Below are 15,309 nucleotides of genomic sequence, written 5' to 3' on the forward strand. Positions count from 1 at the left end.
AGGCAGTGCATCCATATCTATAAAACACTCACTAGTGGTACATTTAGAAATACAGATCGGCCAGGGTGTCCTCGGCTCACGGTGCACCGGCGACCCCTGTAGTCTGGCCGGGCGCCTGCTGGCATGCCTGTTAGCTGCCCGGGAGCTGCATGCTCCTCCCACGCTGTAGCTCCTGGGAGGCTGCATGGTGAATCCACACTGCGTAAAGAAGCGGTCAGCTGACGGCACACGCTTTGGAGGACAGCGTGTGTTTGTCTTCGCCACTGCCGAGTCAGAGCAGGGGTGGTAGCGGTGAGCCGAGCCTAAATAATAATTGGCCATTTCAAATTGGGAGAAAATAAAAAATAATTGGCAACGACTAAATTAATAATCTTGAGAATGAATGAACAATACCTTCAACTGGAGCCAAAACTGTTTCCATCAGATTGTGGCAATCATGGTACAAATTTGGATAAGCTTTCCAGAAAATATTTATGTCACGGTGGCATTTAGTGTCAAAGAAAAAGCTTGATTATATATAACACATCTTATTGGGACTGACAGGTACATAAGGAGTCACTTTGAGACTTTTCAGTAAGTTCAGAAAAGTTTGAATCTACTCAACAGAAGTTAAGAAAATGAAGTGGCTTGTATTGATTGCCCTGGTCGGGCTTTCTGAGTGCCTTTTCAAGTGAGTTCCATTTACCTTCTCATATATAATTAAATGCTTGCTTCTTTAATTTGGGAGCACAGCTCAGGAAAGCTTCCTGCAAAAATCAATAAAAAGTTTTAAACTCTTAAATTTCAAGTCCTGATCTAAGATTTGGTAGTTTATTTAATAGACTGAAAACAGATACAATGCAATACAGTGAATTACTGTATATAACCAATTGACAAGCTTATTATATATTTGAAGACCAGATTTTTAAGACCAAGGTTTATTCAACTTTGATGAGGTTAGAAACTTTGCATACCCTATAGGGATACAGAGAGAGAGAGAGAGAGAGAGAGAGAGAGAGAGAGAGAGAGAGAGAGAGAGAGAGAGAGAGAGAGAGAGAATAATGTAAAGTACCCTGACTCTTGATTCAGGGTACCGCTGGAGAAAGGGAAGTCTGTCAGGGACATCCTGCAGGAGAAAGGTTTGTTGGAGGATTTCCTGAAGAGGAACCACTATAACTCTTATTCCAAATACCATGACTTTGCCCAGACCGTAAACGAGCCAATGGTCAACTACATGGATGTAAGTACAGTTATTTAAATTAGTAATAAGTATAAATTACCTCTAATTATCAATGTTAAAAGATTTAACCAAGTAATTCTGCATTTCATTTTATCAGCCTCAGTATTTATTGTACTTTTATCATGCTTTTTCATTGACTCTACTCAGCATTTACTATCATTCACACTGTTTTGCCATGTTTATTAATATGCTTTACCGTAACTCGCTTTTCTTTATAATGCTTGCCTAGACTTTACCATGATTTCCATATGCTTTATAACACTTTGCTGTGCTTTTACTGTGGTACACGTTTAGAAGGGTAGTCACAATATTTGTATGTCTTTTTCTCAACACCCAGATGTCCTACTTTGGAGTCATCTCCATTGGAACCCCACCCCAGTCCTTCAAGGTCATCTTTGATACTGGATCTGCCAACCTCTGGGTGCCCTCTGTCTATTGCAGCAGCCAACCCTGCAGTAAGTAATCCAATGCCTGAAATGAATTACATGTCTAACTATATGATAAACGGGGTAAACGCCACTGTGCCATCCACTTTGAGGAGTACTGGGTTACACCCAAAGCATCCAGAGAAAGCAATGCTTCTGCAATAAGACTTTCCTTATCTGCTTAATTAGTACAGCTTGTAGATTTCCATCTAGCAGTAGAAACCCTGCCCGTATTGATCCAACTGCTGCTGTTTGATCGCTAAGGTTTAATTAACCAATTACTGCAGGGGTGGTCAGAAGAAGTTTAAAGAACTGTTTTTCAAACTGCTCAGCAGATCACGACACCTTTGATGTGCCGTTCTTTTTACTTGTCACAGCAACTCACAAGTGAATGATACAACTACTACTACTACTAATAATAATAATAATAATATACAAAGATCACCACTTGTATGTCAACTAAATTACAATAGTATTAAAGAACCTGATAACATAAACTACACTTGTTTTCTTAGCAAACCACATGAAATATAATCCATCTACTTCCTCTACCTAGCGTGCTACCAACAAGAACATCTCCATCCAGTATGGCACTGGCAGCATGACTGGCTTCCTGGCTTACGACACAGTGAACTTGAATGAATGCAACCTTCACATCCGTTGGCACGATGTGTTCTCGTTGCATGTTTAAAGAGCTACTGTACGTCATGGTAACTGAGTGCAACATGCTGTCATTTTTTTTGCTATAAGGTATTCCTTTCTTCCTTTCGTCAGATACTGTCATTTTTTTTAATTACTTTGCATTCTTGTTTCATAGCCTCATAAAAGTTGTTTTTTTGAAATCTGAACTAAGATAATTCATTGGAAAAGTTGAAGTGTTGTAAAACCAGTGAAAGGAGGAGGTGTGGTAACGCTGTGGTAAAAAAAGGTCAGTAAATGTAAACTATTATTATAGGAGGCTGTGTGGTCCAGTGGTTAAAGAAACAAGCTGGTAACCAGGAGGTCCCTGATTCAAATCCCAGCTCAGCCAGTGACTCATTGTGTGGCCCTGAGTAAGTCACTTAGCCTCCTTGTGCTCTGTCTTTCAGGTGAGACGTTGTTGTAAGTGACCCTGCAGCTGATGCATAGTTCACACACCCTAGTCTCATATCTTGTATAGTGCTTTGTGATGGTGGTCCACTAGAAAAGGTGCTAAACAAAGATTATTAATAAATATTAGTGAAAATAATTAGCATTTTCAGATTCGATGTCTTCTAAATCCTCCACTGAGTAATCATTTCATGTTTATTCTCAAAGGTGGCTGGCATCAGTGACCCAAACCAGATTTTCGCTCTGAGCACAACTGAGCCCAGCAGCTTCCTCTACTATGCCCAATTCGATGGCATCCTGGGCCTGGCATTCCCCTCCATAGCCTCCGGGGAAGCCACCCCCGTGTTCGACAACATGATGGACCAGGGGCTGTTGTCTCAGAACCTGTTTTCCTTCTACTTAAGCCCGTGAGTCTTCCAGCCTGACTCTCAAACACACCTTTAGACATTGTAGGGGTCAAGAAATTGATAGTGTTTAGATATTGTTCAGAAAACAGAGTTCACAACATTCAGCTTCACACACACTGTTAGGTAAGATATATAAGACAGGCTCTTGATTGCGAAAAAGTTGCCTGAATCCTCTACTGATGACAGACCGTCTCCATACCTGAGCTTTCTCTCAGAACATTAGATAACTGATTATTATATGATTTCTGTTTTGCTAGGTCCTACATCATTGTGTCTAACGATAATGTTTGAGCTATCGGTATATGTGTGCAACTTTTAAATATTGGAATCAGTAAATGGAAACTTATCAACATAGACATTGGTATAGTGCTCACTCATTTGCAGACATCAAATTAGTTTCCTTACAACATCTAAATCTAAAATGTTCTTGTTTAGGTTTTGGACCTAAATACAAGCACTAAATAGAAGTCTATTAACATCATCTATGTATCCTATAGATAGCACGTCCTTGATTGGAAAGATGAATGCATTTAACAAAGTTATTGCTTGTAGGATTTTGGGTGTGTAATAATTAAAGTAACAAACACAAAACTAGAGTTGATCAGTCCATATTGATCATGACCTAATGAAAACATTTACTCTGGATCACACAAATCCTGAATAACCCAGCTTTACAAACTGTCCCTATAGAAACTGTATTGAAGTGACTTAGCAAAAACAGTGTATATTCTGCCCTTTTAGCAATAGCCAGTCCGGCAGTGTAGTGACCTTCGGTGGGATTGAGGAGTCCTACTTCACTGGAAACATCAACTGGGTTCCTCTCACCTCTGAGACTTACTGGCAGATCAAAGTCGACTAGTAAGCGAACACATTTCTCTGTCCTTCAGTTTATAAGGGCTAACAATATGGGGGGGGGGGGGGGCTAATTATTTATATTACAATTATTATAACCTAGCTCAGTCCATATGAAAACCCCTAAAGATTGCATGAGCTTGAACTTTTATTTTCTTGATATTGCAGAACGGTTTTCATCCTGTTCTTTCCATCTAACAACACAACTACTATTCAGCAAGTCAATGTTGCAAGTGCTTCATTCATGCATTGATCCAGTCGAGGCACTATGGCCATTTTGTTGACTAGGAACAAAGCCTGACAATATTTTTGGTTGTGGTTTTTACACTACAGCATTCAGGTGAATGGCCGGACTGTGGCCTGTGCCCAGAGCTGCCAGGCCATCGTTGACACTGGCATCTCCCTCATCGCCGGTCCCTCTGGCCCCATAGCCACCATCCAGAGTGCTGTTGGTGTCTCTGTAAGTCCACGTGTCTTGATTCCATTTCAGTGGAACTGATTCTGATATGCAGTCGTTCGTCAGTTTGGTTACTGTTGAATCGTTTAACCTCAGTTGACTGGCCTGTTAAAATAATTTTTAAAACATTTAAAAAAAAGAAATGTAGCTGTCAATAAATCATTTATTACATGTTCACAACATGTTTCGCATCACAATGATTAGTTAAAACGGTAACGCTTAGGTTGAAGGGTCTGTTATGCACGTATAAACTTGTTAATGAATACAAAACAGCCTAATCTAATTCTTAATAATGCTGCATTGTATTTGTTGGTAGTATTTTCACAGTGTAATGGTTTTCTTCCCTTGACAGCCTGGCATCAGCTGCCAGAATGTCCCCAGCATGCCTGACGTTATCGTTGGCTTCAACGGAGTTCAGTACACCCTGTCTTCTTCTGCCTACATCCTGGAGGTATGCGATAGCTTGTTACTGTGCAATCCACTGTGACAGTAAATCGTACAGTACTCTGCGGTACTGAATACTGTAATTCACTGCACAATGAAGAGGGAACACTAGAATACATTCTTCACACTCTTTTCATCATGAACATTTTTGGATCATTATTAGGTTACAGTCAACACTCTGTGTCAATTACAGTGAACAGCTTTGAGGTGCCCAAACCTATCCACCCTGCCTCCAGCCCTGGTTTTGATAACTTGAATCAATAAGCTGTCATTAAAATAGAAGACATTACAATAACTCTATGCTGATGACATCCATTGCCACCAAGTAGCTGGCGCTGTAGGGCAAAGTCTTGATCACTCATGGGTCTTGTTCATTAATTGCAGAGATATGATGGCCAGCAATGTTCCAGTGGTTTCCAGGCTATGAACCTCCCGACTAATGCAGGAGATCTTTGGATCCTGGGCGATGTGTTCATCAGGCAGTACTACTCCATCTTCGACAGATCCAACAACATGGTTGGGCTGGCCAAGTCTATTTAAACCAGTCCTCTCCTCACTCTTTGAATAATCCCCCACCCCCCCCCCCACCCCCGAGCCAGCTTCTTCAGAGAATGTGTTGGTGAGGTGGCAACAGTGTTGCCTGGCAACATCGGAATAAGGCTACCTGCTTGTCCTTTCCAAATAGTGTACGAAAGCCCTCACCTTCAAGTGCTCTGCTCTACCACTAGTGTTAAGATGTAGAATTAAATAAAAGCTGTAAAAATAAATAAAGCTCAGTGTGTTTGTGTGACCTGTGTGAAGAACATTCATCTAAAAACAAACCCTAATGCCTTACTCTCACTTAGAACATTTTACAGCACTGGGAAATCACCCTGGATTCCAGCAATCACCGATCCGTGGTTATCCAGGAATTACCCCAACAACTAAGTGGAGAATTTCCTGGCGCTGCCACATGCTCTATCACGTTGTGGGTTACCCTGCCTGGGGTATAGGTTGACCAAATCAGTTCCTAACGGGTGGCTGATCCCAGGCCTTTTGGACACATTTGGCCCTGCAGGCATCTGAATGCAGAGTCCACACCTATCACCCTTAAAGATCTTCAATGTCGTCATTCTGTACTCAGGGGGGAAACTGCAATATAAGGGCAGCTTCAATTATATTTACCGTAACTAGTCAGTACTAATAACATGAAGCAATGCACACTATCTATTGTCAGTGTATTATGGATCAAGATCACAATGTTGTAAATCCATTAGGCTTGCCATTGTAATAATGTTATTGTTATCTAATGGTTCTGCCCACATTTATTTAAGAGCAATACGCTGACATTATAATGCCATCCCCAGTAAAATCTTCTACACGTTTATATAAAACAGCTTGGTAGGCTCACTATCTGGACTATTTTTGAACCAATGGTTACACAGAGTGATTCAAGTAAAACATTATAATAATAAAAAAATAGACCACACAACTAAATAAAAAAAGAAGGCCTATGAAACTTATTCAGCTTTTTAAACACGACGGGGACATGAAGTTAAAATTACCATTAATTACCTTAGCAAACATATTAGCCATATTGTGTTTGCAAGCTGCATATGTTTGATCAATTAAGGTAAGCTACCGTCACAGTAAAGGCTCCCCCCTGGAGCAAGTCTATCCATCTCTGATCAAACCCTTACTCTCGTTAATGTTCTGTTAATGTTACAGAATCATAAACGAAACCTCTTGCGAGCAGTTAAAATAACCTGAAATATAAAGCTGTTTGGTTCTGGTTTTGTAAAACTAAGATGTTTTACCTCGTTGAAAATATAGCCTGTAAAATGAGTACATGTGTAATATAAACATTATGGAGAACCTGTAGATGTTGTGTACCCATGGAAACACCTAGAAACCTCTTGGTTAGTCTGTCAGAGGAGTCTCCAGTAAAAAGTAAAGTGTCATTCAGAATCTGGGACTCAAACTTCTTTCAAACAAAGCTTGTGTCAAGGATCTTGCCCCTTCAAACGTCAATCATCTATATTGATATGTATATGGTTTTGCATTTCAAATGTTATGTACTTTCTTTTTGATTTAGTTAGACAGGGCCACTTCAGTGAGCATAAAAAAAGTTTTCAAGGAAAGTGTTAACAAATATTACGTAGCACAAATCCAGCAAAATGTTCCACATTACAAAACTTGGGCATAAAACCTCAAGAAAGATGTCAATCCCTTCAGAGCAGAATTAAGGTGTAGTCCTATATCTGAAGCTACCGGAATGCCACTAAAATATAGATTTTCTTCAACAAGAATTATTATTATACGAATTTGCATCACCTTTTGAAGCGCTATCTCTGCGGTTCACTGTCACTATGGCAGCTGTTTCACTGTATGCCCTTCTGGGAAGAGCTTCATTTGTGTTTGTGTCCACCGTCTGAGTCGAAGCAGTGCTGCTGTTGTCTTTGTCAGCATTGTTAGCCTTCTTAAAGAAGTAGTTTGTAATAGAAGAAGTGTTAATATTACAAGTAACAACAGATCTTTATTGATATGCAAACGCATTAATCTTTTACATAAAATTCCTTTAGAGATGGACACGAGGCGAGTGAATTGCTGTTTCGTGGAATCAACTCATCCTATTTTACTGGGAACATTAGCTGGGTGCTTGTTTTTGAGCGGGCCGGAATTAACAAAATTACAGGTTAATAAAAGGGACAGTTTTTAGCTACCTATTGTACTTTGGGATGTTTAAACATAATTCTGTCTATGGCTATTGCATGGTTATAAACCACCTATAATGCTTTATTAATACTCTATAACATAGTTATTAAGCATCTATTACATATTTATAAACCGTTAATAACCAGTATCTTAATATACAGTGTTACCAGTTAAGAAGTAGACAACATTCTACAGCTGACCCCAAACCTGAACTGGTATTTGTAATGAATATTGTCTATCTTAAATTCAGGTATCGTGTGGATAACCTGGCTCACTGCTGACTTAACCCCTACTCCACCTGGGCAGCCAATTATGAGCCGCCCCCTGGGAACTCCCGTCTACGGTCAACAGTGGCACAGCTTGGATTCATACCGGTGATCTCCAAGCTATAGGGAGCATCCTGCACTCCGGACGGACCGCCTTTACCGGACACACCACTCGGGACCCCCGGTAAACGATCTTGTTGACTCCTCCTTATCCGTGAATTCGAAGTTGAACTATTGTATGAACTATTACATTTTTTAACAATACTGTAATGAGGTTAAGAAGTAACATTTCTTTGACCAAAATAGCAGCTGTTAGCCAGATTTATGAGGGCTTCTGATGACAAAGGATGATTTGCACCCTTGTTTTGTGAAATCACAAACTGTTGAAACATGACTGAGTTGTAGTGTCAATGAAGAGTGATTCAAACAAAATCTTTTACATCCAGAATGTTTTAATCCCACAATGGTAACGCTTTACCTATTGCATAGATTGCAGAGTTTATTTTTATTATAATAGAACACATGGTGAATGATAATTGTCCTGTACCCTCTCATCATATATATCACCATAAACCCTCAATACAATTACGACCTTATTATGCACAGCTGTTGTACATTATTGATTAAATTAAGTGTGTACAATAGTTTACCCCTTTAATTATGCATGTATTTATTATTTATGAATGTATTGCTTTCACTCTGCTTAAGAACCATTTCCTATGTTTTTTTACTATAGTATACCTTAGCACAGTTCATTAAGGACATTTTAAATGTTATGATAACAAGCACAGCCATGCTGTTACAAATTCCAGTAACTGGATATTTACCTAACATTAAATGTTCTACCGAAAAAAAAAAAAAAAAAATAGAGCCAAATCTTTTTAGATCAAAAAAAAAAAAGAAACAAATAAAAAGCCAAATTAAAAAAGCTTTTAGCACGTGTAAACACCACAGTGACGTTGAAGGAATTTGAAAGAATGCGTTGAGTATGATAGGAAAATGCTGAGTTTTAACTTTGTCAGTAAGGGTGTTTATATTTTCACTATCAAGCCTGCAGAGATAATGTCCAAGGTCAGCCAAGGCTGGTCTATAAAGGGTGGTGAAAGCCCCTTGGACACAGAGTGAGTCGAGTGACCACAGGACTGCCAGGATGAAGCTTCTGATTGTCTTTGCAGCTTTGCTTTCAATCGCCCACTGTTTTACCAAGTAAGTGACATTGCAAAGCTGGACATACCTTTGTCAAGGGAAAGTGTGCTTAGTGGAAGTACTATATACGCACACACACACACACACACACATATATATATATATATATATATATATATATATATATATATATATATATATATATATATATATATATATATATATATATATATATATATATATATATATATTACTTCAGGGCTGTGATGGAATATTGTAATCAATGCCATTGGAGAAAAGTTTTTTCATACCAGAACGTCAGAAAGATTTTTTTAAACCAAGACCTTCTTAATCCTGTTACTCCAAGGGTACTTTTAACCCTCACCAGATCCACTTACAGCAACATGGCTTTAATTACTGTTAGAGTTTGGAGAATTGAAATGCACCTCTGTTTTCTTTTAGGGTGTACCTTCAGAAAGGGAAATCTATCCGAGAGCGTCTAGAGGAAGAAGGATTGCTGCAGGAATTCCTGCACGAAAACCCCATCATTCCCATCAGCAAATACGGCACCATTCCCTCCGGCAGCAATGAGATGCTCATCAGCAACTTTGACGTAAGTGATGACCTCCTCGCAAGACTAGTGATTCAGGTGTCAATTCAAATATGCAGGATAACAGTAATAATCAAGAGAAGCATGCACAGCTGAACAATGCCGGTTCATTTTTCTTTTTCGTCTTTGCAGTCAATGTACTATGGAATAATCAGCATTGGGACTCCACCTCAAAGCTTCAAGGTGCTCTTTGATACAGGCTCCTCAAACTTCTGGCTTCCCTCCATAAACTGCCAGAGTCCTGCCTGCAGTGAGTGGTCATCTACAAATAAAATTGTTTTATTTTGATTCCATAACCCCCTCCCTCCCCCCACCCCATGAAAATGATTGTGCACCTGTCATTGATTTTCTTTTGTATGCACCAGTTATTATAAATGTAAAAATCTATTAAAAGAGTTTGACGATACAGATTCAATACATTTTTTTTTTCCTTTTAAGGAAACCACCCCACCTTTGCTCCAAATGCATCCTCTACCTTCCGGGCGACCGACAGGGTGTTCTACATTGTGTATAGTTCAGGCAGCATGAATGGCATTCTAGGCTATGACACTGTAAAGGTTAGTATGTTTCATAGCCTACTTCATTATACATAATCAGCCAGGTCCCATTCCTAGATGGCCCTGAGGGTCCGCCTTAATGATTTAAACAGTAGTAGATTGTGACGACTGATGTAACCTACTTACTGAAATAAATAGGACTGTGTTTTCTACCTGGAACCAAGTGTTTTTTTTATCATTATTTCAGCTGAAACAGTGAAGATTGCAACCCCCAATCCTTCACCCTTCTTGTTCTGATTACATATCTAAAAACATGTAATCCTAAACAATTTTAGGTGGCTGACATTGTAGTGCCTAAGCAGGAGTTTGGGCTGAGTGTATCAGAACCCGGAAATGCATTTTATTACGCACCCTTCGATGGGATCGTTGGCTTGGCTTACCCCTCCATTGCTTCGGCTGAAGCTACCCCCCTCTTTGACAATATGATGAGCCAACACCTGGTGTCCCAGGACCTCTTCTCCTTCTATCTAAACAGGTAAAAACAATTTGGGCTCGATTAGCCGGACTCCTCTCAATCACAGAGAGGGGGACGCATCCCTTTTAACCTAATGTGTTGCTTCTTTCCCCTTCTTGTTTTAGAATCCCCTCTACCGGCCCCCAGGCTGTACTGACCTTCGGTGGGGTTGACCCTTCCTATTACACTGGAGCGATCCAATGGGTTCCCGTCACCAGCCAAAGCTACTGGCAGGTCAATCTGGACAGGCAAGTTGTTTACTGTTATGATTCAAAGTACATGCTGGACTTTGAGGAACTTTGTCTATAAGAAAAAAAATCTCTTGGTCGCCAATTAAAAGCATTAAGTCCTCTTCTGCACAACAAACCATTTACATTGTCCTACAGAATGACCCACATGTTTATAGCTGTCTGTCCACTTACAGTTACCACCATTAACCTGCTCCCCGTCTCCAGATTCAGTCTGAGTTTTTAAATATAACCTCTTCGGAGAAGGAAAACTCCAGACAACACCCTCGCCTGGTATAAACAGCTTCTTATTTCTCCCCATTGCAGTGTGAAGATCAATGGGCAAGTTGTTGCCTGCAGCTCTGGCTGCGAGGCTATCTTCGATACTGGAACCTCTCCTGTGTGTGGTAGCAGTGATGCGATCAGCAGCATTCTGAAACTGGCCGGGCTTTCACTGCAATCCAATGGAATGGTAACTATGCCCCACACTAAGATTCCTACCCAATATTTAATCTGATGATTAACATTCTCAGCATAAACAGAGCTTGAGAGGCTTGCTTCTTACTTAAAATAGAACAGAGCATTGACAAGCTATAAATGTATCCAACATCGAGAACCTTTCCTCTATAACTGCAGAGAAATGCTGATCAAATATCTGCAGTGCGAAAATGCTCTCTTCAATACACTGAGCCAGCAGCAAGCTGAAACCGTTGCAGTTCAGTTCAGAAAATGCAAACCAATATTATCTGAATACAAAGTTGAAGGGAGAAACAAGTAAAGCAGAAGGTGAAGTGACCTGAACCTCCACTGTGTTTACAAGCATGATGTGACATACTGGCATACTGCTGCACTGTCCCCAGTGCTGAAATCTAGGTGACCTGTCTATGTTGTGGATTGACTTTCTCTGTTTCTCATTATTATAGTATGCTGCCAGCTGTGATAGCCTAGATAAGATGCCTGACGTGGTCTTCACCATCAATGGATTGGACTTTCCTATGCCTTCGTATGCTTACACGATGCCGGTATGTTTCATTATACTGTAAAAGGGGCTGTAACAAAGGAAGAGATGTAGAAAGACCAGGAGAATATATGGAGCTCCTAACAGCTTGGCTGAAGGTGCTTTGGAGCTTTGTTTCAGTCCCTGACATCTTCTGTGCAAAGGCTGGGGGAGCTGAACCTTTACATGTGGTGGTAGAGTGGGATGTCTACATTCTGGACTTAAAATAAATGCATTCAAGAAATGTAAGGCTTTACTGGGGAATTTTATTCATTAAAAAATAAAGACCCCCAAATGGGAACAGCCAATGATGTCATAGGAACAGCTGACAAACACATGAGTTTCATAATGGTACTACTAATCAAAGCTCAAGCAATAGGAACAAATCTGTAATGGATCATAATGGCATGCAAACAAGATAGGAGTCAGCCGCAGTGCTGATGCATTGAAACTATCTGCTTACAATGTCTTTTGTTTTATTGGTCCATATAACAGGTCAGTGGTGGATTATGCAAAAGCGGCATCACTGATACTAGGGAACCTTTCTGGATCCTGGGAGAAGTTTTCATGAGGGAGTACTATTCTATCTTTGATAGAGGTAACAACCGAGTGGGGCTAGCCAAGGCAGTGCAGTTCCCTTAATTCGTCACCTCCTGGCTTAGGCGTGAGACAGGATTCACAATCGAAAAGGAGACATAAATGACAAACTTTTCATTGTAGGAACATGCTTTGAAATACTGACCAGGTGCATGAATTGCTATCTAGTTACACTTACCCATGTCTTACATTTACAAAATCTACTTAGCATGATGTTCTGCAGTTTGAAGGATGGTTGTACTGCTATAGTAATATGCATTAAATGTGGTTTATTTTCTGATTCATAGTGCTAGATCTTTATTGTCACTGCTTTTTTAGGAATTGTGTCCATGTTCTGTTTAAATAAACAATATAGGGAATGAACCTTATAGAGTATAATCATTTATTGCTAAAGGGAATGAACCATATACAGTATAACCATTTATTGGCATAGTTGGTCTGTGGTCAGGGGAGTGAGGTTATTTATTAACTACTAACATGCTCATATGAGTTATTAGATGTATATTAGATAATATCACTGAGCACGACTAGTTTCCCAATCAGCCTAGGTCCAAAAAACAGGTTCCAGATGCACTAAGACTGGACTCTGTGTACAGAGAGGCAAGCATAGAAACTAGTAAACAATAAAGTAGCAGACACAGACTTTGCCCATATATATAAACACTCTGGCTGGTTATTTGATTTTGATTGCCACTGTTGTATATTCCACTGTTTCTGCGGATACTGGAAAAGATCCAGAGTGGGACTCCGGGTGATCGCAGGTTAACGTATAGCATTGAGGGGTCTTCAGCTGATCCTGAGTGGAATGCTATGGAGGCGTAGGTAATAGGTACACAGGGCTGCTGCAAGACAAGAAGGAAACAGAATTAGTGTGGACTAGAATTGAGGTGCAAATATAGAAAACAGTGATACAAGGGTTTGGGAAAGGATTTTGATTTAGGATCACCAAAAATAGATTGCATGTGTTTATTATTATTATTATTATTATTATTATTATTATTATTATTATTATTATTACTATTATTATTATTATTATTATTATTGTAGTAGTAGTATTATAGACTCAACATCTGCAACAACAAAATAACTACATCTGTCACAACTGCTGTACAACAAACTGTGATTGCTGTGTTAATTCATTTAACACCTTTGTGTTAAAATAAATAATTCTTTACACTTGCATACACTGTTTTTGTATGTGTTTTTTCAAATAAGAACACATTTTTTTGTACATGAATAAGGATTGGAGTAATGGTGATCATGTAAAGAAATTACATTTTAGTTCACCTTACATTTAAATTTCTACTTGTTTTAAAGCCATGCCGAATATAGACACAGTCAGGCTTGTAAAAAATGTATAACTCTAAAAATAAATAAACATACAGTACATACAGGAGGGATATCTTCAAAACTCCTGAGCACTGCTATATTAAAAAGAAAAAAAAGAAAGGTCATTGCTTTCTTGTGTGAGTTACCTTGCAATTATTTTAATATTTTAATATAAAAGCAATGACACACATTTTAGTTAATATAGAGCTGGTAAAAAATTAACAACATAAAAAAGTGTCCTGAAATCAGTCTACAATGGAACTAATGCAATATACAGTTAAGCTGGCTAAGAAAAAAAAAAAGTGGTAATAATCAATGCAAGTTATAAACAGATAATGTGAGGGCATGCTTATGTTCATTTGACTCAGGCTACCACATTGCTGATGACGTGTGGATTTAAAAGGTTAGCTTGCACAGCTTGTATTTCCCAGCGTGAAAGAAGACTTACTCTTCTGCCTCTGTTTCTTAAACGTTACAATAACGAATGCAGTAGAAATCAGCACGAAGGCCAGCAGTCCCAGCACAACACTGAGGGGTGTGATCCATTTCATTTCAACAGTGCTGAGGATTTCAAAAACAGCAACACTTAAATACAGCGCTCCCTCACTAAGACACCCTTGCCTTTTAAACAAGATCACCAGAAAGCACCATTCCTGCTGTACATTCAGCCCCATTCACAGCATTTTAAGGACGGTGAGAGAGGGTTAAAAGTTCATTTTCACTTTTCAAACCACAGAGAATCTTTAAAACCAGTCCTGAAAACGCAGTCTTAAAAACAGTATTTCAATTTTCACAATTAGGGCCCACAGTATTTAACCCAAACACCAGTGTGTATTGAGTTGTGCTTTTACAGGGTGCCAGGTTTATAAAAACAGAATGAAACCCCTGAGATTGTTGAATGAATTGTTTTAACTTGTCTGCCTGGATGACCTTGGAAAGTCCGCAGTCTCAGCAGTGCTGGTTGAACTTGTAGTTGTAGTTATCGTAGACATGAGCTTTGCCTGAGTGAGAGCTGCCAAAATAATCTTATCCGTCAATACAGTACAGCTTTTAATTACATTCTACTGACCGTCCTCTACAATATAAAGAACAGCATCTTTAATATCAAGAACATTCTCTGCATTATAAAACGGGAAGAGAAAAGTAAAGAGAGGTATGTTTGGAGCCTAATCAAGTGACAGAACCAGCATTGTATATATTTATCGTATTATCTAGTCAGTGACACACTGGGTAATGAGCGTTTGCTGCTGCTAATTGTTTCCAATCTTAGAAAATAACCAACATCCAGATGTTGCAATATTATCAAGAAGTGAAACCAAGAACAATGCATTTCTCAGGATCACCATGTTCCTGCACTGTGGGTGCAAACTTCATTGTTTGCTGCTCAGGAATGTCACATGAGGTCTGAGCCTTCAATGTCTTACCATAGTCAGTGCTACCAACACCTTCTAAATACATACATAAAAATACTTTACCTGGTAATAAAGAAAGGGCAACATAACAATACACATTGTTGTTCACGCCACATCTGTAAATTCC

The 15,309-nt window shown here is 39.3% G+C and overlaps 1 protein-coding gene, 1 long non-coding RNA gene and 1 pseudogene across 2 annotated transcripts; 2 read left to right on the plus strand and 1 right to left on the minus strand.

Moving 5' to 3' along the window:
* Positions 1–1,063: 1,063 nt before the first annotated feature.
* LOC121299681 lies at positions 1,064–5,554 on the plus strand (annotated as a pseudogene).
* A 3,449-nt stretch (positions 5,555–9,003) lies between these two features.
* LOC121300203 (pepsin A-like) lies at positions 9,004–12,042 on the plus strand. The gene is made up of 9 exons (XM_041228698.1): positions 9,004–9,059; positions 9,462–9,612; positions 9,742–9,859; positions 10,048–10,166; positions 10,442–10,641; positions 10,746–10,868; positions 11,175–11,319; positions 11,771–11,869; positions 11,986–12,042. The coding sequence occupies exons 1-9, from the start codon at positions 9,004–9,006 to the stop codon at positions 12,040–12,042; spliced, it is 1,068 nt and encodes a 355-aa protein (XP_041084632.1).
* Positions 12,043–12,108: 66 nt separating this feature from the next.
* Positions 12,109–15,239, minus strand: LOC121299682. Its single transcript, XR_005947449.1, has 3 exons — positions 14,219–15,239; positions 13,834–13,862; positions 12,109–13,283 (listed from the first exon to the last, which is right to left on the minus strand). It is a non-coding gene; the product is annotated as an uncharacterized LOC121299682 (long non-coding RNA).
* Between the last annotated feature and the right edge of the window lie 70 nt (positions 15,240–15,309).

The sequence above is a fragment of the Polyodon spathula genome, chromosome 25, assembly GCF_017654505.1.
Source record: "Polyodon spathula isolate WHYD16114869_AA chromosome 25, ASM1765450v1, whole genome shotgun sequence".
Taxonomy (NCBI): Eukaryota; Metazoa; Chordata; class Actinopteri; order Acipenseriformes; family Polyodontidae; genus Polyodon; species Polyodon spathula.